Raw genomic sequence first — 27,891 nt, forward strand, 5'->3', positions numbered from 1 at the left:
GTGCAGGGAAGATAAGGCAGAGTTGAAGCTGCTGGAATGGAAGAGTCAGGGGAATCAATTCATTATGCAGTAACAGGAGGGAGAATGACAGTCCCTCCTGTGAGGAAGGAGAAGCAGCAAAAGCTCCTAGTGCTCCCCCCTCATCACAGATTTGGACAACGCCCAGGGCAGGTGCCCCTTCTGTCCCCCTTGTACCGGCCCTGACTCAAACCATATTTCCTAATTGTGGGGTTTTGAAGTTCCTCAAGGTTTTGAGTTCCCAATTTTGTGTGCCATAAATGCCATAAATGTATTGTCTACACTGGCAAAGCAGAGTACGGCTGGATCACAGCCAATACTCATACATATTATCATCTAAACAGACAAAGTCATCGGTGTTTGGCTGCAGGTCTAGATGAATGGTGTCACTTTTTTTTTTTTTTTCTTACATTGCTTTCATTTCCCACTCTTCCTTTTTATTTTACCTTTGCTGTTTTTTTTTTTTTTTCAAATTAACTTCCTTACCTGTTAACCAAAGTTTAGTTTGCTGGAGGAGTAAGAAGACATGCTGACATTTTTTTTTTAAAGTTTGAAATCATTTGCCTCGATACTTTTAATTACACAGTTTGACTTTTTTTTTTTGCGCCAACTTTTTCTTTGTAAGATCAGTTATTGGTCCGCAGTTTAAAAAAGTTTGTTCTTGTTTTTTATGTCATGTTAAAATTTGGATAATTTATAAATTGGATAAATTGTGCTTAATTTAGTATTGTTGAAGTGGCATTCATATCCTCTGTTACAATAGTGTCTGCATCTCCAATATTTTCAGATTAAAGTTGCTTTTTGAATTTTTTATTTTTTTTTTAAAGGACTGGTTCTATTATCCATTCAAATTGCAAGTTGTTTAGTCAATTCTCTCATTTTCACTGTAAAAATACCTAGAAAAGTGGCTGTTGAGCTAGGTCAAAAAATGTAAATTACTTGAAATTTTGAACCTAAACAACTTTATAAATCGGCCTCACTGTGTTATGAAAGTTTATTAATATTATCTAAATCTCAAAACTGAGCTACTACCCCCCCCCTCCAGTATTCCCAGCAGTATTTTCTTCATACTTACCTTTTCCAGATGGCCTCAGTCCAGTCATGTGATGCTCAGGGTCTTATTCCTCTTTTGATTTTTCCTGGAGTGGGTGATCCTCAATGATGCAGAGAATGACACTGGCTTGGTGATGTCTGCATCATTGTAAGTAAGGGAAAAAGAGCATCTCAAGCAATGCTTTTTTGGTTTTTAAACTGTAAAGTTCTCAGAGTTGGGCTTTAAGACAATTATTTCATAATAAAAAAAATCTATACTTATCACTAACCAAATAATTGTCTTCGTTCCACTCAAGATCTCCTGCTTTCTAGCTCCCTTGCCACCTCCTCTCATGCTCACCTCCAGGACTTCTCCTGAGCCTCTCCCATGCTATAGGACTCCCTACCCCAAAATGCCCGACTATTTCCTACTCTGTCCACTTTTAGGCGATCTCTGAAAGCCCTTCTCTTCAGAGAAACCTATCCTGCCTCCATCCAACAACTGTACTTTTATTTTTCTCCATCAGCCCATCCCCCACAGTTATTACCTTTTGCATAACTTGACCCTCCCTCTTAGATTGTAAGCTCTAATGAGCAGGGCCCTCTGATTCCTCCTATCTTGAATTGTATTGAAACTATACTGCCTGTCCTCATGCTGTAAAGCGTTGCACAAACCATTGCCACTATATACTGTAAATCCTGAAAAATAATACAAATAATGAACCTTAAAAATATGTTCTGTTTTTTTCCTCCTAATATATTTTATGTTGAACAGCACAGTTCTTTAGTCTGCAAAGTTCTGCAATGTTCTGACTCTTGTCGTTAACATACTTTTACGATTTTACGCTACTCAATTATTGTAAGAAACACTTCAGATTGTTATATTCTCGCAAAAAAACAAACAGTATATGCCTAGTTTAACCTAAGCCTATTGAAAGAGTTAAAAGTTTCCATGGGGGATATTTAACGTAAAGAATATTTTACCAGCGATCAAATATAAAGTTGAAAGTTATTTTTACAGTTTTCTTTTATTTCACGAAGATCACTGAAGTGCAGTGTGGCCTTGCTACTGCATTCTGATTTACTTTGATTTCCCTTACATTGTGGCATCATTATGTCTTTTTCAGTGCAACCTGCTGGCTTTATCCCCGTTTTCAGACAAACGTTTCCTTCGCTTCTGTGTCAAACTGGGCTTTTTTTTTAAACACTTTTCTTGTTGATGCTCTAGTGCTATTAATCTTCAAGTATGCCATGGAAAGACTGTGCCCTAAATCTATTATTATACATTCAAATTCAAATTAATTAAGAATATAGACTCTTTATCATTTCTTCTCTTTTTCAAGCCATCTTTTTAAATATTCCTTACTCCAATTAGATTACCGGCTCCCCCACTTTTTTTTATGTATCATAGTAAACCCATTAAGTTAGTTATGGTATTAATTATTTCCCTTATACCTCATTCTCTTCATTCATTTCCAATTAGCTCAAAATTAGCTCTTGCTACTCATTATTTTCTCAATGTTATATATAAATATATATAGATAGATACAGTATCTCACAAAAGTGAGTACGCCCCTCACATTTTTGTATATATTTTATTATATCTTTTCATGTGACAACACTGAAGAAATTACGCTTTACTACAATGTAAAGTAATGTCGAAACCCCTGGCAACAAAAGGGAGTACACCCCTAAGTAAAAAATTGAGCCCAAAATGTCAATATTTTGTGTGGCCACCATAATTTTCCAGCACTGTCTTAACGCTCTTGGGCATGGAGTTCACCAGAGCTTCACAGGTTGCCCCTGGAGTCCTCGTCCACTCCTCAATGACGACATCACGGAGCTGGTGGATGTTAGAGAACTTGCGCTCCTGCACCTTCCATTTGAGAATGCCCCACAGATGCTCAATAGGGTTTAGGTCTAGAGATATGCTTGGCCAGTCCATCACCTTTACCTTAAGCTTTTTTAGCAATGCAGTGTTCATCTTGGAAGTGTTTTTGGGGTCGTTATCATGTTGGAATACTGCCATGCATCCCAGTCTCCAAAGGGAAGGGATCATGCTCTGCTTCAGTATGTCACAGTACATGTTGGCATTCATGGTTCCCTCAATGAATTGTAGCTCCCCAGTGCCGGCAGCACTCATGCAGGCCCAGACCATGACACTCCCACCATCATGCTTGACTGTAGGCAAGACACACTGGTCTTTGTACCATCTGAACCAAATTAGTTTATCTTGGTCTCATCAGACCACAGGACATGGTTCCAGTAATCCCTGTTCTTAGACTCCTTGTCTTCATCAAACTGTATGTGGGCTTTCTTGTGCATCATCCTTAGAAGATGCTTCCTTCTGGGAAGACAGCCATGCAGACCAACTTGATGCAGTGTGTGGCATATGGTCTGAGCACTGACAGATTGACCCCCCACCCCTTTAATCTCTGAAGCAATGCTGGCAGCACTCATACGTCTATTTCTCAAAGACACCCTCTGGATATGACGCTGAGCACGTGCACTCAACTTTTTGGGTCGACCATAGCTAGGCCTGCTCTGAGTGGAACCTGTCCTGTTAAACCGCTGTATGGTCTTGGCCACTGTGCTGCAGCTCAGTTTCAAGTCTTGGCAATCTTTTTATAGCCTAAGCCATGTTTATGTAGAGCAACAATTCTTGCTATATACAGTAAACCCCTGCTCCATCGCGGTTCAGTTTTTGCGGTCCTGGTATATTGCGTTTTTTTTGTAATGTTATTTTACTATATAAATCATTAAAAATTAAATGTTTTTGTGTTTTCCATAGCTCTTGCTGTGTCTCTCAGTATCTTTTATGTGTTTAAATTAGCTTCTATTGTTTTAAAAGTGTGTTTGTGTATGTATATATACATACATTGTAACATAAATAACATAACATTTAAATATTGGTTATTAGCAATGTTGGACAATATTGGTAATTTATTTAAAAAATCTGTTCATGTAGTATAAAGTGCATTGCACTCTAGAATAAGGAACTACAACTTAAATATATAGTTAAATGTAAATGTTAATAAAACAACTCAAGTTAAAGTGCAATAAATACAATAATACAAACAAATGCAAAGCCAATCCTGTGAAAATGAATACTGGCTGTAAAACCCCTAGACCACTACTACTATGGGTCACAATGCACTCAGTCACATCAATTCACAGAATGCATTACTTCTTGCTATTATAGCAGCATCAGAGTAACATGCTACAAAGTTACAATTTTACAGTTGTAAAAAACTGTGATCCTTGTTAGAATGATCACTGAGGAAAGGCTGTTTGAGAAAAAGCTTCCTCCTGTGTGTAGTATGCTGATGTTCTTCTCCCGCATTGCCATTCTTGGCCTAGATACAGTCACTTGCATGGAGCTCAGGGGATGCTTTCTTTATAAAAGATAGAGCTCTGTTAAAAACGTTATGCTACTACTTTATATTGTAAAACGTCAGTAACAAAGTCATACACATTTAGTAAAGGTACTGGTAACTCAATTTTAATACCATAATTATATTTTGCAAATGTTTCATGAATCCCCATGCTGAAAAAAAAATTTTAATGTTTGATTTGTTGAAATAGAGAAAAATAAGTTCATCATTTGGCATATATTTTTTACGTTCATGTTTTACATGTCAGGTCATGTTATCCACATTTTTATGCATTTGGTGGATTTACACAAAGGAATCTAAAGCTGTGTACGCAAAACCATGAAGCGAAATAAAGACCTTCCTTGTTAAAAATCTGTACAAACTGTAGAAGTCAGGTCAGTGAACAGTAACCTATTGTACAATTTCTCTTAACATGCATTCATTTATACAGCTATAGGTTCACTGGTGTATGTCCTTGTTAAGAAATGTGTGACAAAACCCATGCAGTTGCAAAGGTCATTTGTTGCTTCGACCACACTAACTTTCCATAGCGGAATTTATAGAAATACATTTTGGCATAGGATGTTAACACAATGTGGTCTTATTTCCTAGAAACTGAAAAACATTTTTTATAAATAAACATGTCCCACATTTATTGTACTATTTCAGGTTTTTAAATATGGGATTCAAAAGTACTTCAGGCAAGACAAAGTACATACAAGTAAAATTCATTGTTTCTTCATTTGACAATGATAAATTGGCATGGGTTGCTTTGGGTCGTTGTTAGGCCATACTAAACAAACAAAATAGCTTCCCGAAAATTTGGATGCTTATTTAAGCAAACTGTGATAGACCTAGTCAGAGTTTATTAGTGATGGGCCGAACACCCCCCCCCCCCCCCCTGTTCTGTTTGCACCAGAACATCTTCAACAGGGAAAAAGTTCTAGCAAACATGCAAACTCTATTAAAGTCTATGGGACATGAACATGAAAAACCAAGTGTACTCATTTTAAAGGCTTAAATGCAAGTTATTGCCATGAAAAGTGTATGAGGACCTGGGTATCAATGCAAAAAATGTTTTAAAACTATTGTTTTTACAGGAGCAGTGATTTTAATAATGCTTAAAGTGAAACAATAAAAATGAAAAATTCATTTAAATATCATGCCTGGGGAGTCCCCCTAATGTGACTGTAAAGTGGTGTACCTGCACTAGGTATAGAGCCTGCTGCAGCAATACTGACATTTCTAAAGGAAAAAATGTCATTTAAACTTGCCCGCGGCTGTAATGTATTGTCTGCTCCTGGCAATACAGATAAAAAAAATGCATAGCCCCCCCCAGATTCCATATCAGACCCTTATTCAATCATGCAGCCTGGCAGGTCAGGAAAGGGCAGGGGATGGGTGAGCACCCCCCCCCCTCCTGAACCATACCAGGCCACATGCCCTCAACATGGGGGGGGTGGGTGCTTTGGAATTTTTTTTCAAATTCTGTCATAGGGTTCCCCTTAACAGCTTAAATACAGTGCACTTTCACCCCTTCCTGCCTAGACCAATTTTCAGCTTTCAGTGCTCATTGGCATCCATGGGAAATATTGGTCAGCTTGACATGGCACAGCTCCCGGTCTTTAACATTGGTGTATATGGGAAATATTGCTTAACTTGGCATAGCACTGGTCCTAGTCTTTAACATTGGCGTCTATGGAAAATATTGGTCAACTTGACATGGCACTGCTCCCCAACTATAAGTTACAGGGACACGAAACTTGAGGCACACTGAGAGGGGACCCAGGACTACAACATATCTATACATTTTAAAAGTGGAGTAAGCCTGTACACTACACTGACTGCACTAAACTAACTCAACACACTATCCACTAACTACCTGTCTAATCTATATTGTCACGCAATATACATGGCTGCTGCCGTGTCAGCAGCAGCCTTATATAGTGTGGGGAGTGGACTTAGCCCCTGAGCCATGATTGGCTAAAGGCACCCTGCCTTTGGCCAATCATGGCTCTGGCAGGACATTGTACTGTGATTGGCCAAAGCATACAGTTCAGGTGCATGCTTTGGCCAATCATCAGCAATCAATGCACTGCAACAGTGCAGTGCATTATGGGGCACTCATCATCGGGCGAACTTCTTGCTAAGCACCCCATTTTTTTACATGTTCTAGGAACTTACATTAGACTTGAACACAGAGCCCATTCCTTTATGAGTTCTAGAGCCTACTGCAAATTTTTATCTTTAGAAAGGTGGCAGTGTTTGATATTTATCTTTTAACTTTTCTTCTGCTCTCAATACTTCATTAATATAGAAAATACTTCAAAAAGTTACAAAACATTAGGTTTTGATTCTAAAGAGCTCCTTTCAAATTAGGAACATAGCTCAAGCTCCCAGAGAGCTACCATGCTTGGCAGCTTTAAGTAGAACTTATTTCTCCCCTACCTAAGGCTGACATTTGAGTTTTAGAATGAAATGTTGTTGGCTTCTCCCATTAGATTTTAGTAATACGTACTTCTCCTCCATATTTCTACCTTTATATCTTAGTAGTACATACGACAACACTACTGTCAGTTAGAGATGTCCCGAACTGTTCGCCGGCGAACAGTTCCCGGCGAACATCGCTTTTTCGCGTCCGCCGCTGTGGGCTAACATATGCGATGTTCGGTCCGCCCCCTATACTTCATCATTGAGGCAAACTTTGACCCTGTACCTCACAGTCAGCAGACACATTCCATCCAATCAGCATACCCTCCCTCCCACACCCTCCCACCTCCTATAAAAAAGCAAGGGCAGCATCCATCTTAGATCATTCTGAAGCAGTGTGTTAGTGAGAGCAGGGAGAGTGCTGCTGCTGTTAATAGGGACAGTTGTTAGATAGTGTTCTCGGTCCACTCCTGCTGTAAGGACAGCATCCTGACAGTACCCCAAAAAGCCCTTTCTAGGGCTGGTATTTCAGTAATTTTTTTTTATATGCAGTTGCCTGCCGGCTGCCAGTGAGTGTCAGGTCCACAGAGTGTACTGTGCCCACTGCAGTGCCCACCACTGATTTACACGGTGGCACAGCACCTTGCAAATTAAAAAAATATATATTTTTTATAATTGCAGTTGCCTGGCCTGCCAGTGAGTGTCAGGTCCACAGAGTGTACTGTGCCCACTGCAGTGCCCACCACTCATATATATATGGTGGCACAGCACCTTGCAAATTAAAAAGAAATATATTTTTTATAATTGCAGTTTCCTGGCCTGCCAGTGAGTGTCAGGTCCACAGAGTGTACTGTGCCCACTGCAGTGCCCACCACTCATATATACGGTGGCACAGCAACTTGCAAATTAAAAAAAAATATATTTTTTATAGTTGCCTGCCAGCGAGTGTCAGGTCCACAGACTGTACTGTACCCACTGCAAATGGACTGTTTGTGGTTGTTTGCGGTGCGTTAAACGGGGAGTTTGGTCTGTCAGAGTTTGGTCTGTCACTGTGAAGCGGGCATAACCCTTACACTATCTGATTAATACAACATCATACCTGATCGTATACACACACTGGATGTTTTAAAGCACGTTATTCCAAACAATTTAGGAATGTTAGGTGATTTATGCCCTTTATGGATTAAAACCCGACTCTGCGTCAACTACGTAATTTTCCATGGGAGTTTTGCCATGGATCCCCCTCCGGCATGCCACAGTCCAGGTGTTAGTCCCCTTGAAACAATTTTTCCATCACTATTGTGGCCAGAAAGAGTCCCTGTGGGTTTTAAAATTCGCCTGCCTATTGAAGTCTATGGCGGTTTGCCTGGTTCGCCTGTTCGCGAACATTTGCGGAGGTTCGCGTTCGCCGTCCACGAACGGCAAATTTTAGGTTCGCGACATCTCTACTGTCAGTAAATAGTGAAGTAATGGGAGCCTAAAATGCATTTTACTTAAAGACTTTGGTTATGTGGGTAATGCAGAAGTTTAGAACTAGGTCTCATTGTAGGAATAGCGAAGGTACTTGAACTACTACCACACATTTTAATATAGGTGTCCTTATATTTTAATATGTAGGTGTCCTTTGCATAATGATTTTTCAGATTTGGATGCAGTTAATTATTATGTAAAAAATTGTCCAGACACATTAAATAGCCTATTAAGATCAAAGAAGCCCACTCCATTCATTATCAGATTTTCAAGTGTTAAAGTACCATTTTTGATACCCTGGTTGACAGCCTGCTATTTTTCACAAATCCCAAAATCACAGAACTACGTAAAGTTAAAGCTATATGAGTTCATCTTGGGACCCCAACAAATATTTGTGGAACCAGATTTGAGGATTTGTATTTTTTGTTTTTTGATACCCTATATTCTCTGGTTAGAATAGTCAGTGCTATTTAAATATGGAACATACTATTTTTAATTTATAAATGTTTACTCTGCTTAATATTTGACCTGATATTTTTAATGATATTTAAAGTAACGTCAAATAGTGTAGTCTTTATCATCTCTAACTAGGAAGGTTTCACTGTGATTAGGAAAATCAGTATTTTTCTGGAATTAATGCTGACTGATGAATGGTGAAAAGCTTCACACCCAGTGGCATTGCCTTTGTGCTTGCCTTTTCATCCAAATGCTTTCCTTGCATATCAAAGAAAGGTGCCAATTAAGACTGAATAATTTCAGAGCTCTAAGCAAGTCTCCTGCTCAGTGGTCATGTAATGCAATTAAAACAGGTAATAATAGATCCATAATTTTTGATACTTGTGAACTGTGCAATAGTGTATATATATATATATATATATATATATATATATACATACATATACACACATTTAAAAGAAAAATCCATATGGTGAATGTTAATATACTGTGTGTAACACCTCTTATTAGGAAATCAAATGAATACAAAAATAGTTTTCATCATCAGCGCTCTTTATATTGCTTTTTTAAATAACACATAAATCTAGGTATGCTTAGCTTGGATATTTTGGCTGCCAAGGTGATTAGAGGTAAACACCATTTGGTGGATCAAGCCGCCAACTTCTTAAAACTCTTCAGACACCAACATGGGTGATCTCCCTTATGGAATTATTTGGGTACTATCCACAAACAAGATGCTGTAATCAGGAGGAGCAGGCAAAAACATTTTTATAAAAAAAAAAAAAAAAAAAATTGCCACAAACCAATAACTCCACTGTAATTTGAAATAAAGAACTAGAGCTTCTCTCTGTTAGAAATTTGTTTCTATGATGTACTTATTCCTATGTTAGCAAACATGTTAAGGCCTTTACAATTAAGGCTCTATTTGTAGTCACCACTCCTTTGCAGCATGCCCATGCAGCACTGAATGGTTCTGAAGTAGGAACTGTGGAACAGTCTAGGATCTAAATGTAGCGGCGCAACAAATAAAAACAGCTGTCACTGCCTAATCAGATATTTATATAGACTTACAAACCTAAAAGTATAAAAAAAATGTCTGCCTAAATCAAACCTGAATTATTTACGACCTCTCGAAATGCCTGTATTATAGCATTACAGATACTCAATGTGTCTCTAAGTCACTTTAGAATTTTCCTATGGAGCACTCTGGGAACCCTATGCCTATTCTACTGGCATGAAAATTTAAACAAGCTTATATTTACCAGAGTGGTAATTTAGAGTATCCAGAGAATTCACGAGGAAAGCATCAATTGGAAGTGCCTCCTTTGGCACAATACTGGTACTTTTGAAAGATATTTCATCCCGTAAGGTTAACCTTAAATGTATAACAAAACAGTAACACTGCATTATAATATATGTAAAAGTAATATGTAAACCAACTTCAGATTTTATTGTGACATTTTTCCTTCACTAATGTAAATAGGTTATGGTGCATGGGTGAGGTGTACAGTGCACAGTGACTGGATTGATCTAAATATTATGGTTACTTTACAGTGTAATCTGGTACTGTATATCTTCTATTGTGTGCTGACATTCCCAGTCAGATATCAGATGAACCAAGAGATTAATGTAACTGCTCTCTGATATGCTGTAGTAGGTCAAGTGCCCTTAGACTTAATAAGTCAAGAATAACTTCTGGCTCCTCTTTATTCATACTTTAATAGAACAATGTCTCTTACTCGAGAAGTTATGAGGAAAAATAATTGCCTGGACATTGAAAACATGATGTATCTAATTACAGAAAAAGATCAGAATGGGCTTCCATTGTTAAAGTTTAAGTGTGCAGAGGTCATGAATGATGGTGAATGATGAGAAAACAGCTGGACTTTGTATAATAACCACGTTCTCTTGAGAGCAATCGAGAAGCATCAGCAGGCCTTACAGAGATTGCATTTTAGAGAAGTAGTTTGACATTAAATGTAGACGTGCACATCTAGATTAAAATGAGAAGATAATCACATGCTAAGCAAATGGAGTCGTTCATGCTATTCAATGCAGACAAGAGAAAATTATTGCAAAGTTGCTGTAGTAGCTAGCTAGAACATTTGCTTTATTGGTGTTTTCATTATGAAAGCTGATCCATTATTTCCATGATGTAGATTGAAATAAGAACATGAGATGCTTAATGTATGTGTAGAAATTCATGTGTATCTCAAACTCATGGAAGCTGCCGTTTGAAACATTTGCCCAATGGCACAGTCATTTTTGGCAATTTACAGTATTGTGTTTAAAGTTAAAGTTACTGAATCAACAAAAATGAAATAACTACTTTTTTTAGAATAAACAAACTCACTTCAATTTAGGAATATACATTTGTATTTGAACTGTTATATGATTTCATAAAAAGCCACATATGTCAAATGAAAGACATAAAGAATTGTTGGTAGCACACTATGGAGGAGATTTACTAAAAAGAGTGCATACAGAATATGGTGCAGCTGAGCATTGAAACCAATCAGTTTCTATGTTTTTTTGTCAAAGCTTGATGCACCAGTTTTAGTAAATTCCCCCCTATGTATTTTACCATGGATTGCCACAAGGCAAGAGGGTTTCCCCGTGAGTTTCTATGAAGTTTATTTATTACAGGTAAATAGGCTGTACACTTTGCAAGAGAATTGTTACTTTGCTTAGGAATCTGAATGAGGTAAAGCTCAGTTGATTTCTATCATCCAATCATGTGCAAAACAGAAATACTGTCTTTGTTTTTTTTACATGTAATTGGGCATTCTTTGCAAAGTGAATTTTCATTACCTTAACTAAACTAAGGGAAAATTTCCTTCCAAAGTGAACAGCCTTTTTCCCTTTCGTAAATGAAACCCTATATATCAGATTCTTCTATGGAAGCTTTTGAAATACCAAGCTGGTATTCAAGAAATGGGTATTCGGGAGATTTGGGGCCATTTCTTTCCTCTAATCAAGCAACTTTGGGAAAATACACTTGGTTTGGGAAGATTGTTACTGGGCATGGTGGGGTAGTTGATGGCAAGTGATGCTTTACAGACTTTCTTTTGGGGAAAGGCAGTCAGACTATGGTCATAGAATTGTATCCTTAGTTTTTGGTGCTGCTGCTCTTCCCTTCATGTCCCTGGAAAAAGAATCATAGAAAGAAACCAATGAGGACTGAAAGGGGAATGAGATGAGTCCCCTATCAAATGTGCCAGCAACAAAATCCAATTAGGTATGTAGAAATTATTCAAACCATCAGGAGATAGAGAAAAAGAGGATAAAAGATCAGAGAGAAAGTGGAATGAATAATATCAGAGGGTGTACCATTAAAAAAAAATATATATATATAATATATATATATATATATATATATATATATATATATATATATATATATATATATATATATATATATATATATATATATATATATATATATATATATATATATATATGTATTCACATCAATGGGGTTGCGTTAAATCCATCCAGGATGTAGAAAGAAAGTGATGGGTAGTTTCACTTGAAGCTTGCCAGTGGATTCTGAATCATCTCTTACTGTGTAGTATTTGGAGCCCCGTATGCTAAAAAGAAGATACATTTTGCCCCTAGAAAAAGCAAGGTGAGGTCTGCAGTGGCAAAGTGACCACTTCATCTGGACAGATGTAAGAACAATTTTTAAGGAGGCAGGGACTTGCATGCACTTCCGCAGCCTGATATGTTCATCTGAGCAATGCACGCAAATCCCGGTCACCCTAAAAGTGTTACACCGATCCTCTTGAAGTGGCCACTTTATTGTGATAAAAGGTATGGGCATCAAAGTGCACGAGTAAGATCAAGAAGAGATAGAGAACCAGAGAACCAAGGAACCCCCCCTCCCCCCCCCCCCAGATTTCAATAGGATTCACTGCTAAGTTCAGGTTTTTTTCATTTCAAATAGAATTTGATAGCCCCTTTTCAAATCAAACCAGAGCAAATTCTCATATCTCCTAAGTCTCTTTCTGTATTTCTGCATTTTTCTGTATTATGATATCCTAGACTATCTAACTGGACTTTTATACGATTCTACCTCTGTCCACAGAACAAGCAAATCCAAATAATCAAGCCTTCTTCATATTTAATGAACAACCTGCTATAAATGACTTAATTAAGCATTAATTAGTAGGTGGGAGATAAGATGACACCTGGGACAGTCTGCCTCATTTGCAAGATCTTACTTGGTGGTGTTATCGCACAACAGCACCTCACCTCTCAAGTGTCTGCTTGTTGTTATCATAGTGACAGAATAATTTGCTGTTTTGTCTTAAAAAGACTAAAATTAACACAGCAACATAAAAAACTTAATTGGATTCCTCTCACTTCCAGCAGTCATGAGCTGTTCAGTTGCTATGTTACATCTGGCAGAACTCACTACTACTACAATCTGATATCAAACTATAGAAACAAATTGGACTTTTAAATGTTAAGAGGACCTGTTGAAAGGGTTTGGCAGAAAACCTCAGGAAACAGAGCTTGCTATTATCAAATTCTTCAGATAAAGAGGTGTGCCAAGTGTCAAGTGTGACAATTTTTTCAAGTTAACCTGGTAGTAAATATGCTCAAATATATTTTACATTTTTTGTACCTGCTGAAATCTTCACAAATCCTTAATATGCAAACAAGCTCCCCTGGCAAATCTGACAGCCACTGTGATCAATTATCAATGCGTGAGTTTTGTAGTAGTTAACTGAGAGAGAAAATCAAAACAAAGGGAGTTATGAACACCATCAAATTCCCATCCAACCCCCAGCATCCTTATAAAGCATTGGTGGTGGTAGTCCCAGAAAGCTAGGGCACATGCCCCAGGATCTGGATACCCTAAAAAAATATGCCACTATAATGTCACTTGTAGAGTAATATTCCACTCAATTATGTCTGCATAGTTGCAACATGACATAAGTGTGCATAGTTCTGGAGGGTAGAAGGAAGAAGCATGGGACCTCTGTAGATTTTCTCAGCTAAATAAACTCCAAAGCTCCTCACCAAAGAACACATTTCACTGAACACCGGTATATAAGTCCACTTACTACTGATCACCAACATTTGAGGGCACTGAATACGGATCCACCATATAAGTTACCATTTACTTCTGACTGATGCATTCTGCATACCATCCCACATTTGGTATGTTATACATTAATTAATATTGACTCCAGCAACGCATATTATGTGATGTATGTTAAACATGCTCTGCTGTATATTACATAGTCCTGAAAGGTATGGACCCCAGAAACACTAAATTACCTACAGTATAAATAAATATGCAAAAACTTGTACTGTATATGCGGTCTTTACAAATAATTCTCTGTATTTAGTTGGCACAATTTATACAGGTGACATTTCACTTTCTCGCAGTGTACATATAGACTAGTTTAGTCATTATAAAGTCCAGCACTTACTGAAGTGTTTAGGCACATTTCTGAAACAATGTCCATATATCTTGCTAATTAGCTTTTTGTTTCTTAGAAGTGAAAAAATATCTATTTTCACTCCATTTCTATAGTGGCACACACTAGTGTTGGAGCAGGTTATGGTTAAGAACATATGCAAATTAGATGCTGTCATAGCTCTGCAGTGCGATTTTGTTACGGAAACAGTTTAAGTGTAAATGATGCTTCCTACCCTAAATGTGCAAGTCATACACAAAGGAAGAAAAGGTTAAGAAGCATAAAGTACTGATCACATACAATGAGAGAATGGGAATGAGGGGGTTAATGTATAAATGTGCAGAATGTGGGAGGTGAAAGGGTCTAATATACAGGTCACTGTAGAGACAGCATGGAGATTAGATATAAAGCAGAAAGGGTAAAAGGGTTAAAAACAAACTTACAAATGGTGCTGCTGATTAGAAATTAATGAATGAGTGATTTATTCATTTATTAGTCCTTCCTTCCTTCCTTCCTTCCTTCCTTCCTTCCTTCCTTCCTTCCTTCCTTCCTTCCTTCCTTCCTTCCTTCCTTCCTTCCTTCCTTCCTTCCTTCCTTCCTTCCTTCCTTCCTTCCTTCCTTCCTTCCTCCCTTCCTCCCTTCCTCCCTTCCTTCCTTCTTTACTAATGTAAACACTATACTGTTTACATTTGTGATAACTGTGATTGGCCATTGCAGTGTTTAGATAGTGTTTGGGGTTGATTTACTAAAACTAGAGCGTGCAAAATCCGGTGAAGCTTTGCATAGAAACGAATCAGCCTTCAGGTTAAACGAACGAGCTGAATTTAGAATCTGATTGGTTTCTATGCACAGCTGCACCAAATTTTGCACGTTCCAGTTTTAGTAAATCAACCACACTGTCTCAGAACAAAGCCATCCTCAAATGACTCTGTTCACAGCCATTAAAAGGCATACAAGCCAGCCAGGGTGATTTCTGCAGTGAATGTATAAATGAGATAGCAGAAATGGTCATTCACCACTTTGCTGTTTAAAGACATATGGAGGTAGATGATTGTGAAATTGCTATAAAATCCATTTGTGCAACAACATGAAAGTGTAAGACTTATATAATAAAGAAATATGAGAATTTCAACATCGGCAAGGTTTTTTTTTTTTTTTTTTTTTTTGCTGATAGAAAAATGATTGGAGCCATTATTACATTATTCCTTTTTGTGTATGGGGGGGTCACCCAAAATGAACTAAAGACGAGATTTGCCAGTAAGGTAAAGTTATAGACCAATGTTGAATGAATGATCCTGTCGTGAAGTACCACTTGCTATAAAGTTGCCCCTGCACTAGCTGGACCTGTGAGCTTGCTGCCACCTACTATCTAGCCAACGAGAATCAACAATGCTCTGGGTGAGCAAGGGAGGGATTCAAGTAAATTGAAGTCTCTCCTCAGTGATTGTGTTGCTGATTCACCGACAGCAGAATCTTCCATATGGCATGGTTTTTCATTTGGGTAGGCTAAGTTAAGCATGGTAGTGATTGCCTGCTATTGATTGCCTGCTATTGATTGCATTGTATTATGAATGTGTGAAGATTTAAATTCCCAGGCAAATAATATCCTTCTTATAGAACCAGGTTTAATACCAGTAACTACTCCTTTATACCAGTACACTGAATATTCATAATATCTCATTCATAGTAGTGCACTGCTGAATGTGTAATAAACATCAAGTACTTTAACAATTAATAATAGTGGGAACACTCACACCAGTGTGTATGTTGTAATGTACTAATATGGTGCAATAAATGTTTTACTCACAGCCTATAAGTACTATAAACAATCACCTCAGGCCTTCACTAGCCCATGTAGCTTGACATAGCTTTTGGGGGGAGAAAAACTTTTTACAGCATTGTTTTAGACAAATGTGACATTTTCTCTTTAGTAACTGGATCAATTTGTTTTTCTTTCATTCCTAATTTACAGTTGCAGCATAACAATTCCACTTGTTGACTGTACAGTGGACACATTGAAACAGCTCATGTAAGGACATAATTGTTAATTTTTATTTCCAGTCTGTGTACATTTCTACATCAGATGTAGCAGCACAGATAAAATGAAGTCACAGATGGGATTGTGCAATGTCATTTGACAGCCAATTAGACCAATCTGACAGAAATGATAAATTAATCACCACAGACACACTCAGAATTCCCAGATAGAATTCCACACAGGTTGAACCAGTTTCTAAACCCTATTTTTAGCAGAAATAGATTACATTACTCGGTCTCCTCTAAGAAGTGAATCTTGTATTACATGTTACAATAGTAACAAAAATTACTTCAGTTTTCTTAGTTTACAATTTCTTTATACATATTTAGTGTACTACCTATCCACTACATTTAGCCACTATGGATAATCAATACTAACTAGCAAATTCTGTGTTCGCTTACATGGATACATTTATTATGCATTTAAATAACATATCCAACATAACAGCTTAAAGGGGATGTACATCCCCTATAGATCACAGGAGTGCAGTTCATGTTGCACTCCTGTGACCCATTTTCAGCAGAGAACGGGCTGAAGTCCGCTCTTTGCTGAGCGGGCTGCTGAGAGCCTGAGTCGGCAGCTACCTGCCCCTCCACATCCCAGTGTTACAATGAGCGAGAAGGAGGCAGAGCAGAGAGCTGCTGACTGACACCTCTCTGCTCGGGGAGGTGTCAGAACCGAGTGATCAGTGGCGTTCGATCATTCGGTTCTCAGTGCAGAAGCGCCGGGGGACAGATGCAGCATCAGAGCGATGCTGCATCCAACTAGGTAAGTATAATTCTTGAAAACAAAAAGCATTCACGTACATCTCTTTTAATGCTCAGCTAAAATATATACATGCATAGTGGTTTTACCTTCTAAATGACTTGTAAGTGTGCTTAGCCACTCTCGTAATTCACACATCTCTGCTATTTTTTGGACCTATTTTCAAATCTCAGTGTCAGCTCCAGTCTCACTGGACATTAAACCTGCAATATCATCTCCAATGAGCCAGAAGGTGACCCAGGAAGAAGTAAAGCTGAGCTATCCATTCTTCACTTGCCCCTAAATCTATTGACTAAGACAATGCTGTGGAATTAGGATATATTACATGAGCTGCCTTCTAGGACTATTCGTCTAGGACTATTCCATGTGTCTGAGATCTGTTCCTATCTGACCGTTGAAAAAGGCGATTGACCGAAACGCATCTGGTTATCTTTGGAAGTCTCAGCCACCTCCAGTCCAATAGACGTAACACATGGCCACTTGTCATTTTAAGTGTTGTTTATAAATTGTTATACTTTTGAATTGATTTTTCACAACTTTTTTGTATAATAATACATTTATTGAAATATACTTACTACTCAAGGTCTGGTTATTGCCATTAAAGTCCCATACCTCAGGGGAATCTCTTCTTTTGTTCGTATTTCATGAAAGAATCTTCAGCTTTAAAAATTTGATACAGCAGAGCTGAAGAGAGATACCCCATCTCCCCAGGTTACTAAGCTAAACCTATACAGTACATACAGAGATATAGCAACTAGATATTTTGTTTTTCTTAGTGTTAAACTTCCTAAATGTAGGATCTGTACCAGAATGTCCATAGTTACATAGTAGGTAAGGTTGAATAAAGACAATGGTCCATCCGGTTTAACCTGTGTAGGTGTGCGTGTGTCCATAATCATTTCCAATATCCCTGTATGTTGTGTTCTTTAAGATGCACATCCAAGAGTCTTTAAAAAATATGAATACTCCCCGCTGACATCACTAATTGTGGAAGAGAGTTCCACATCCTTATCACCCTGGCAGTAAAAACCCCGTGTGCAGCTTAAGGTTTAACTGCTTCTCCTCCAATCCCGTTGTGTGGCCCCATGTCCTCTTACACTCCCTGAGATTTAATCTTTTTTTTTTTCTATGCTGGGATCACCATTGAGGTATCTGTAAATCACTATCATGTCACCTCTCAAGCGTCTCTTCTCCAGTGAGAATAAATTTAGTGCTTGTAGTCATTCCTCGTAATTAAGGTCCTCCAGTCCCCTTAATAATTTTGTTGCCCTTTCTTTGGACTCTCTCCAGCTCCACATCCCTTCTGAGAACTGATGCAAAAGACAGTATGCCCTTGTGAACGCTGAGTGAAAAATTATTATCCTTTTTATCATGAGAATAAAAAACAAGTGGTTTTAATTAATGTGAATGCAGAGTCCCCTGTCAGAAAATAAAAAAAAATGGACAGGTTATCTATGTCTAACTTTAGGGAATCTGTGGAAGCTAGCCTTACCTGATATCAGCAGCCAGTCAAGTGATTTTATGACAGCACCAACAGTCTAAAAAACAATACACTTTACAGGTGACTTGGCCTGTGGTTTATGTTTTCACAGTAATAATTTACTAGTGATCCTACTGACTGGCATACAGGCCAACTGTAAAGCTGTATTGATTATATAAAATATTGTGTGTGTGTAGATAGATAGATAGAAGGATAGATAGATAGAAGGATAGATAGATAGATAGATAGATAGATAGATAGATAGATAGATAGATAGATAGATAGATAGATAGATAGATAGATAGATAGATAGATAGATAGATAGATAGATAGATAGATAGATAGATAGATAGATAGATAGATAGATAGATAGATAGATAGATAGATAGATAGATAGATAGATAGATAGATAGATAGATAGATAGATAGATAGATAGATAGATAGATAGATAGATATAGGGGTTACAATAACACACAGTTAACACTTACTGAAAAAAAACACAATCCCTTAAAATCAGCGTACATGAAGAACTTTTTTTTTTTACCGTGAGTCATCTATCATGTAAAGGGGTTCTAATTAAAATTTGTTTTATAACATTTTAATAAAAAGAGATATCTTGCATACAAATATTTGTGTAAGCTAAGGTACCTTTTATCAAGTGTGGCCATACAGAGCAATTGAACACTTTTTGTGTGTGTACCAAACTTTTCAAAACAGAGCGGAGATGTGTTAGTCATATAATTCAGAGCATTACTGTGCCAACTAAACATACAAAGACATCAGGGAATTTATGGTGAGGCACATGGGACACATGTGAAAAGGCTCTTGGTCTCTGAGCAGGCCTAATGCCACTTGGTTTGCTCAACAATGCAAGTGTAGATGCATGCGAAAGGTATGCATGTAGATGGATGCAGGTCCTCTGGAATAGGGACCCAGTTGTGGTTTCAGCTGATCTCTATTTCTTTATTCCTTGTATTTTTGTATTTATTTACAGTATAATATATGTATATATACAGTAAATATATATATATATATATATATATATATATATATATATATATATATGTATAAATGTGTATATATATATATATATATATATATATATATATATATATATCTCCTATCCTGTACACCTAATCAGCCTTTTCTGTTTCTGTTCCACACTTAATAAACAGGGCACATAACATGTTCTTCACATAATAATGACCATTACTAGCATTTCACATAAATCATATTGTTGGTGTGGATTTTAAGCTCTACAAAGCTTATATTTTACATTTTCTCCACATTGAGTAAACAAAACTTTTTTTCATCAATACTGTACAAGACATCAAAGCATGCTGAATCTTTGAAGTTACTACTGTTTTAATTAAACAATGACTTTGTTCAGATAAATACATATAATATTTAAATAAACAGCAACATAAAAAAAATGTTTTTGCAACCAGAAAACAGCTTTTCAACCATTTGAGAGCAATTATTTTTTCTTTGGCATTTTCACCTTAAACAGTTACTGTTTAATACATTGCCACCTTTCAGCCTAAATCACATTCCAGCATTGATGTAAGTCGAATAGGTTGTAGAGTATCAAGGAATCACATATTATTACATGACCAGTACTAGCCCTCTGTAACTGAAGTCATGACAGTTCAAAGGCCATAAATATTTAAAGTAAAGACAGGAAAAGAAGGAATCTATAATTGAGATGCACATGAAGAAAGAAAATAGAAGGAAGAGGTACTGGAAGTGTGTGTGTGTGTGTGTGTGTGTGTGTGTGTGTGTGTGTGTGTGTACAGTGTTTCTAAACCACCAAAATAGGTTGGTAGATCTGCAGGGCATCATAAAACCTCAAACACATGCTTATGTATGAGAAACACAAACTCATTTAATAATGGTTGCTGTTTAAATCAGTTTTGTTAATGATATAAAACAGAAAGCTTTGTATTTCAGGGATCATACAGTATTTGCATGCATTATTCCTATTAAGGGATCATACAGTGGCTGGCATTATCTACATCAAAGACGGTCACTTTCTAGTTATTTTAAAAAATGTATCCTTGTTATATAATATTAGTGTAAAAGAAAACAATGTTGTTATAATTTATAGTGCTGTTTTGAGTATCTGAAGCCCTATGAGTCTTTTTTAGTGTAAATAAATAACTGGCTTCATGCAGATCTACAAAAGTCCTCCTTATGGTGCTAAAATGTTCATATACATTAATTAAAGGAGAAGTTTGGGATTTATAAAAAAAAAAAACATACATATTCACCTCCAAGCTGCAGCATTGGTCTGATGCTGCAGCTTTTCCCCCATTGGCTCTGAGAGCTCAGTTCTCAGTCCACTCTGAGCAGAGAGCCTTGAAAGTCAATCGCCAATCTCTGCTCTTCCCCTCCAGTGCTCACTGGAGCACTGTTCTGGAGAGGAGCCAGGAGCGCTGAGAGGCTGGTCAGGCATTTGGGTGCATGCCAGCATTTATCTCAATAAAGTATGACAAATAATGCTTCTTTGTGTAGTATAACTTTAACTTGATTAAAGACAAATTCCTGGTTATGAAAAGCTTGCTATTAAAAAATCCATTTGTATGATTGCCACATTTGCTCTTGTTTGAAAGCTCAGTATGGTTGCTTGCATAACTTCCCATATAATCTGAAAAGTTTGACTCATGAGTTGAAAATGTGCATGTGGCATATGCATCTTTAAAAGATCAGACACATGCTAGAACTTATTTTGGATTCTGTAGCCCATCTCTCCGTTTAGTGGTAGCGGCACACCAGGGCTGTAAATGTGTGCCTGCACCCACTCCTGCAAGAAAAGAGGACATTAACTTCTACTTTGTTTTAGTTTCGGAGAGAGTGGAGAGGTGGTTTAAATGCCTGTCAGGTTTTTATTTTTGTCTATGTCCTTTTTAGGGAGATTCACCTTCTCTATTTGTCATGTTGACCATAGAATAGTAATAGAGGGGAAATCCTCCAATGAGGATGCTAACTCTGGTGACAACCAGGTATTCCCTCATTTGGAGGGATTTCTTCTCACTTCCTGCTTTTGGTTATGGGAGGAAGTGAATGGAAACCTCCCCAATGGGGACACAGTTAGCAAAAAATCCTTACTTTCTCTATCCAAAATAAAACAATAAAAAATATTTTGCCTTTATTTTGCCTTTATTTCTACTTTATTTCTACTTTAAGTACAAAATGCTGCATGCGTGTAGATTTTTAATATGGATCAAAAGCTCCCACCAAAATCACTGCAGGATTTAGACTCTGGTGATTTTTGTTCTACTAATATTATGATTACATTGCTTGCTGTTTGCTGGCTGCAGAATAGGGCTTAACATAATGTCTAATTTAAAATGATTTGGAGACCTAATATAATGTCTAATATAAAATGATTTGGTGGTGTAATACTGTATAATATGTAATATAAAATGATTTGAAGATTCAATAAAATATCTAATATAAAATGATTTGAGGTAAAACAACATTGCACATGTATTTGACCTTCTCTGTAGCTAGTGGTGGGATTTCATGTGAAAGTTCTGAAGTTATTTTGAAGAAGGTAATAGTGCAGGCTCGCACATCACAATTTCACTCTCTGCAAAACAACTTATGGCTGAAACAGAATGGGGTTTGCATCATACTAGTAAGTCTAAGCACTTCAGGCTGCCCATATACAAAACTTAAGGTGTGGGATGTTCTTCCCACTTGTTATCTCTGCAACATCAATAAGAAGCAAAATTAAGTGTTACCCCTCACCAGAATGTGTTTGTAAATAATGTTTTCTTAGTGCCGGTTCACACTGTTCTGACTTGTCAGGCGACTTGGTTGCCTGACAAGTAGCGGACCGTGCTGTGCAATTGGAACCGTTCTAATAGAAGCGACTCAAGTTGCTCCGACTTAGAAAAAGGTTCCTGCACTACTTTGGGACGACATCGGAGCGACTTGCATTGACTTCCATTATGTGAAGTCGTTGCAAGCCGCGCCGAAGTCGCGGTGCACGGGCGACGGCATAACTCGCTCGAAGTCGTGTCGCCCTAGTGTGAACCGACACTTAACCTCCCTGGCGGTCTGATTGTGTCAGTGTTTTTGAATGTCAAACCGGTACATTGTTTTGCATGGAAATCTGTTGTTTTATGTTGTAGGCCTGAAATTCTTAGCAAAAAAACAGTAAAAGTGTTTTTTTTTTTAAAATAAATTATTGATAAATTATTAAATGAATTAATAAAATAATAAATTAAATTATTAAATGATATTAATCAATTAATAAATTATTAACAAAAATATTATTAATACAAATACAAGGAATAAAACCGTAAACGTGCAGGCAGGGCACTGGACAAAGTACTAGGGACAAAACTGAGGTGAAATGGTTTGATACAGTAATGTAATCCTAACAGATTACAATGTATCATGTCATGTTTTGTGTGCTTTTTTGAATTTCCCACCCGGTTCCGCCCCCCCCCTGTGTCGCAGCGCTCGCAGGGAAGGGAATCTGGAAGGTGGATGCTGGCATAGGCCCGGAGGACACAGTGGGAGGGCATCAGGGGATTATAGGGACAAGGTAAGTTTAACTACAAGGTAACCCGAGCTTTTGATACTGAAAATTAACCCCCGAGCCACAATCAGACTTACCGCCAGGGAGTTTAGGGTGGCTGGTCACTCCCTGCACAAATGACATTGTTGTGTAACTACACCAAAATTGATCATAATGGATGATAGCCTTTCTCTCTGAATGGCTTTAAAAATCTCAGTCATTTTTCTATGATAAGCTATGTTTACAATTAATTTAGGACATGGAGTTTAGCACTTTGTGTCAACTTACCAGCAATATTAAAGTGTTACTAAATCCACAACAGTAAAATCAGTCTGTGTATACAGTAAAGCATGCATGTTATACTCACTGTGTAACCTAAGTGGTTAATCTTTTGCATTGGGTAAAAATGCTGTTTGATCCTGTCTTCTCTGACCCTCCCCTTCTTATACTGTCCCTGGTACATCTCCTGATAGAACAGAGCCTTGGAGGCACACTGCTCATGCTCAGTTTAGTTTGTATTGCTAGAGAGTTTTTTTGGGATGGTGCATGTGATCAGCACACGGCCAACCAGCACTGTCCAGACAGAAAGGGGTCATGCAGCCTCAAAGGACAGTGAGAGACCAGATATAGTGAATGCAGGGTCCTGGGTTTAGTAATACTTTAAGCAGCAAAAAACAATGTCCTTTCCCATGAGTTGCAGTGACCTACAGTGATATTCATGTGACAGCACACGTTTCTGTAGGACCCCATATGTGATAAAAATATGATAATTGTGTCAAGATAGCAAAGACTTAGACAGTAAAAGATGTGATGCTTCTAATGGAATAATACTCAACAGAGGAGAGTAGAATAAATGCTCAACAGACTAAATACACGATATGAGGTTTCCTGGAAACACCAGAAATGGTGTTATAACACCAAAGAAAGGAAACATGCATCCATCTTATTGCACATGTAACCGGGCCTCTAAAACAGTTACTAGGAGTTACAAAGCACTATACAAGCTTTTTGTTTTGTGAATTGTGAGGGCTGACTGACTACATTTTGGGACTGTTATGGGACAACCAACATTTATTTGAATATACATCTGAATGTTCTAATTTTAAGATGCTTATTCCAAAGAGTTAATCATATTCTTACTTTTGTTTCAGATGCATCATCCTATTCAGATGAAACCTGCAGATAGTGAAAAGTCAAACGGTAAGATAAACTTTAAGTTGCCTCTGAATTCTCTATAGCAACTTCTCAAAACTTTTTAGCATAGACCTCTACATTTTTTTTAAAAAAAGGCACTATTATCAATGCTTTACCATTTGTGCGGTAAATGTGTAAATTACACTATGCTAGATGGTATAATCTTATGGCGAAACAAAATGGCAGTCCAAAGTAAATAAAGGCATAATAACTTTTTTTTCAGAATCAACTATCAGCAATGTTCTTGCTTTTACTGTGAACTATGACTTAATCAGCAATATTTTTTTCAACTGTAGCTGTATGTAGCAATTTAAAAGTTGTCTTGTGATTTCTGGGTTTCATTGTAGGTGACATGTAATATACCGGAGGCACAATTTTCCAGGTCTTTCAATATATCTGGTCTATGTCGCATACATATCAGATAGCAGATCCAACATACAGTATATATTTTTTATCAGTTGGTATAAAACAGAACTAGACAAAATATATATTGTTGTAGTACTTCTGAGATTTGTGCAGAAAATCAACCAACTAGAATCCAGTGCAAAGCTGGTCAAGAAAAAAAAACATCTGATCTTCAGGCAACATCCCTGTTTTATCTTTGCTAGAAATGTAATACATAACTTCTAGTGTGCTTTGAATACACATACTGGATTTTCCTTAAGAGCATTTTTATCCTTTTGGTCCCACCAGCAATTCATTGGTATCAGTCAGCTGGCATTGAAGGGACCTTTGCCTCACTTCCCAGCTCATCTTTACATCCAAACTTTGTGCAGGGGAGCCTATGTTCTCAGTTTAGGGGTTTAATTAATGCACAGACATGGCATAGTTAAAGGCATTAATCAAAGTGATATAATCACCCATATTTGGTCTATATTATTCCATCTCTACATATTAATACATATTAGTTAAACTCTTATAGGCCCATTCTTTCCCTTGAGCAAATATCGAAGGAACACAAAATTATTTTCTAGTTTATCCAATGGATTGGTTTATATAATATTGAAGTGCTCCTAAAATATCTAACCACCCTTAATAAGTTCTCCTCCACCTTTACATACAAGTTAAACACATAAAAATTGCAATGAACTCCAAAAGTGCAATGTTCAATAAACCATATAAAGTGTTTGTCCTTTCATGTACACTATATTGTTAAAAGTATTGGGACACCTGCCTTTACACGCACATGAACTTTAATGGCATTCCAGTCTTAGTCCGTAGGGTTCAATATTGATTTGATCCACACTTTTCAGTTATAACAGCTTCAACTCTTCTGGGAAGGTTGTACACAAGATTTAGGAGTGTGTCTATGTGAATGTTTGACCATTCTTCCAGAAGCGGATTTATGAGGTCAGGCACTAATGTTGCACAAGAAGGTCATGCTTGCAGTCTCTGCTCTAGTTTATCCCAAAGGTGTTCTGTCAGGTTCAGATGAGGACTCTATGCAGGTCAGTCAAGTTCCTCCACCCCCAAACTCATTCATCCATGTCTTTATGGACCTTGTTTGTCCACCGGTGCGCAGTCATGTTGGAACTGGAAGGGCCATCCCCAAACTGTTGAAATTGTCAAAAATGTCTTGGTATGCTGATGCCTTAAGACTTCCCTTCACTGGAACTAAGGGGCCAAGCCCAACCCCTGAAAAAAAAATCCACACCATAATCCCCCCTCCACCAAATGTTTTGGACCAGTGCACAAAGCAAGGTCCATAAAGACATGGATAAGCAAGCCTGGGGTGGAGGAACTTGACTGGCCTGCACAGAGTCCTGACTGGGATGCCTTTAAAGTTCATGTATGCATAAAAGCGGGTGTCTCAATACTTTTGGCAATAAAATGTAGCTCTACACAATAGTATTTTTGAAAAACCAAAGTGTGAGGGCAAATTCAACAACTGTGGCAGAACACACAATTAAACAGATACTTATGTTCATATATACAGTCAAAAAAAACCTGATATGCTTCACACTGCCTTAATGTGCCATCATAAAAAATCTTGCCGCCAGTGAATCAATCCATCTCCACTTTGAAACCACCTCTGTGCCCCTTTTGAATAGAAGCTCCCTTCCTTTAATGGACCCCCCCCACCCTTTTTTTCAGGTAAGGTCAGTCACAGCTCTCTTTGTTTTCCTCCCATTGAGATTCTGTGCAATGAGGCACTCTCTGCTTCTTGCTTGCTCCGACCATCCAGCCTATTTAACGAGTTTGGTCATGACTTCCAAGGAAATAAGAAATCCCCATATTGTGTACCATGATTTTATTTAAAAACCATATAATATAATGCACTCACAGTTTGCCAGTTGAAAAGCACTTGTCACAGTATGCAGTATCACCATATAATCCTTAAGCGGCTAGAAAAAATCCTTCTGATGTATATAGTCCCATGGACTTTTCAAACTGCAAACTGTGAGTGCATTATATTATATGATTTTTAAATAAAGTGATGGTACACACTATGTGGGTTTTCTTGTTTCCTTGGGAGTTCTGACCAAACTAGTTAAATAAGCTGGATAGTGGAAGCAACTGAGGAGATGGAGAGTGCCTCATTACACAGAATCTACATGGGATCTACAAACAGAGCTGTGACTGACCATAGCTAAATAAAAAGGGGGGTCCTCTAAAGGAGGTGAGCTTCCATGCAAAAGGGGCACAGAGGTAGTTTCACAGTGGGGATGGATTGATTCACTGGCAGCAAGATTTTGCATGAGAGCACATTTAAAGTGATTGTAAAGTCTCAGTTAAAAAAAAAAAATAACAAACATGTTATACTTACCTCCTCTGTGCAGTTGGATTTGCACAGATTAGCCCAGATCCTCCTTTTCTCGGGTCCCTCTTTGTAGCTCCTGGCCCCTCCCTTCAGTTGTGTGCCCCCACAGCAAGCAGCTTTCAGACACGGAGCTACTGTTCTGCCCCAGCCCCTCTGTCTCCTGATTGACTGACTGACTTTGATTGACAACCGCATGAGCCAATGGGACTACAGCTGTGTCTCAGTCAATCAGGAAGGAGTCCCGGATTGCTGAGGGACTTGTGGACATCGCTGGACAGAGATTGGGTTCAGGTAAGTATTAGGGGGTGCTGGGGAGGCTACTACACACAGAAGGCTTTTTATCGCAATGCATAGAATGCATTACGATAAAAACCTTCTGACTTTACAATTCCTTTAAGAAGTGTGAAGCACAACTGATTTTTTATTGACTATATATGGACACATATATCTGTTTAACTGTGTGTTCTGCCACAGTCGTTGAATTTGCACTAGCACTTTGATGTGTCAAGCATAATATATTGGAGTGTTACATGAAGTGTTCCTAAAGAGACTGTGTACTTTAACCACTTCTGGACCAGAAGGATTTGCCCCCTTAATGATCAGGGCATTTTTTGCGATTCGACATTGCATTACTTTAACAGAAAATTGCGCGATCATGGGACACTGTACCGAAATAAAACTGATGTCCTCTTTTTCCCACAAATAGAGCTTTCTTTTGGTGGTATTTGATCACCTGTGAGGTTTTTATTTTTTGCGCTTTAAACAAAAAAAGAGCGACAATTCTAAAAACAAAACAATATTTTTCACATTCTGCTATATAACATTCCCAAAAAAAAAAAATTAAAAATCAAAATTTTTTATCCTTCTAGCCCAATTTGTATTCTGCTATATATTTTTGGTAAAAAAAAT

The 27,891-nt window shown here is 37.7% G+C and overlaps 1 protein-coding gene across 24 annotated transcripts in view; it reads left to right on the forward strand.

Moving 5' to 3' along the window:
* Positions 1–27,891, forward strand: part of CELF2 (CUGBP Elav-like family member 2) — a 713,329-nt gene that overhangs the window by 497,566 nt on the left and 187,872 nt on the right. For all 24 annotated transcript variants that reach the window (XM_082254349.1, XM_082254360.1, XM_082254366.1 and 21 more), the window contains one exon: positions 24,179–24,227. In XM_082254349.1, the coding sequence (XP_082110475.1) occupies positions 24,179–24,227 (49 nt within the window). The remainder of the gene's footprint in view (positions 1–24,178; positions 24,228–27,891) is intronic.

This window comes from Pelophylax lessonae (assembly GCF_965119305.1).
Source record: "Pelophylax lessonae genome assembly, chromosome: 4".
In the NCBI taxonomy this organism is placed as follows: Eukaryota; Metazoa; Chordata; class Amphibia; order Anura; family Ranidae; genus Pelophylax; species Pelophylax lessonae.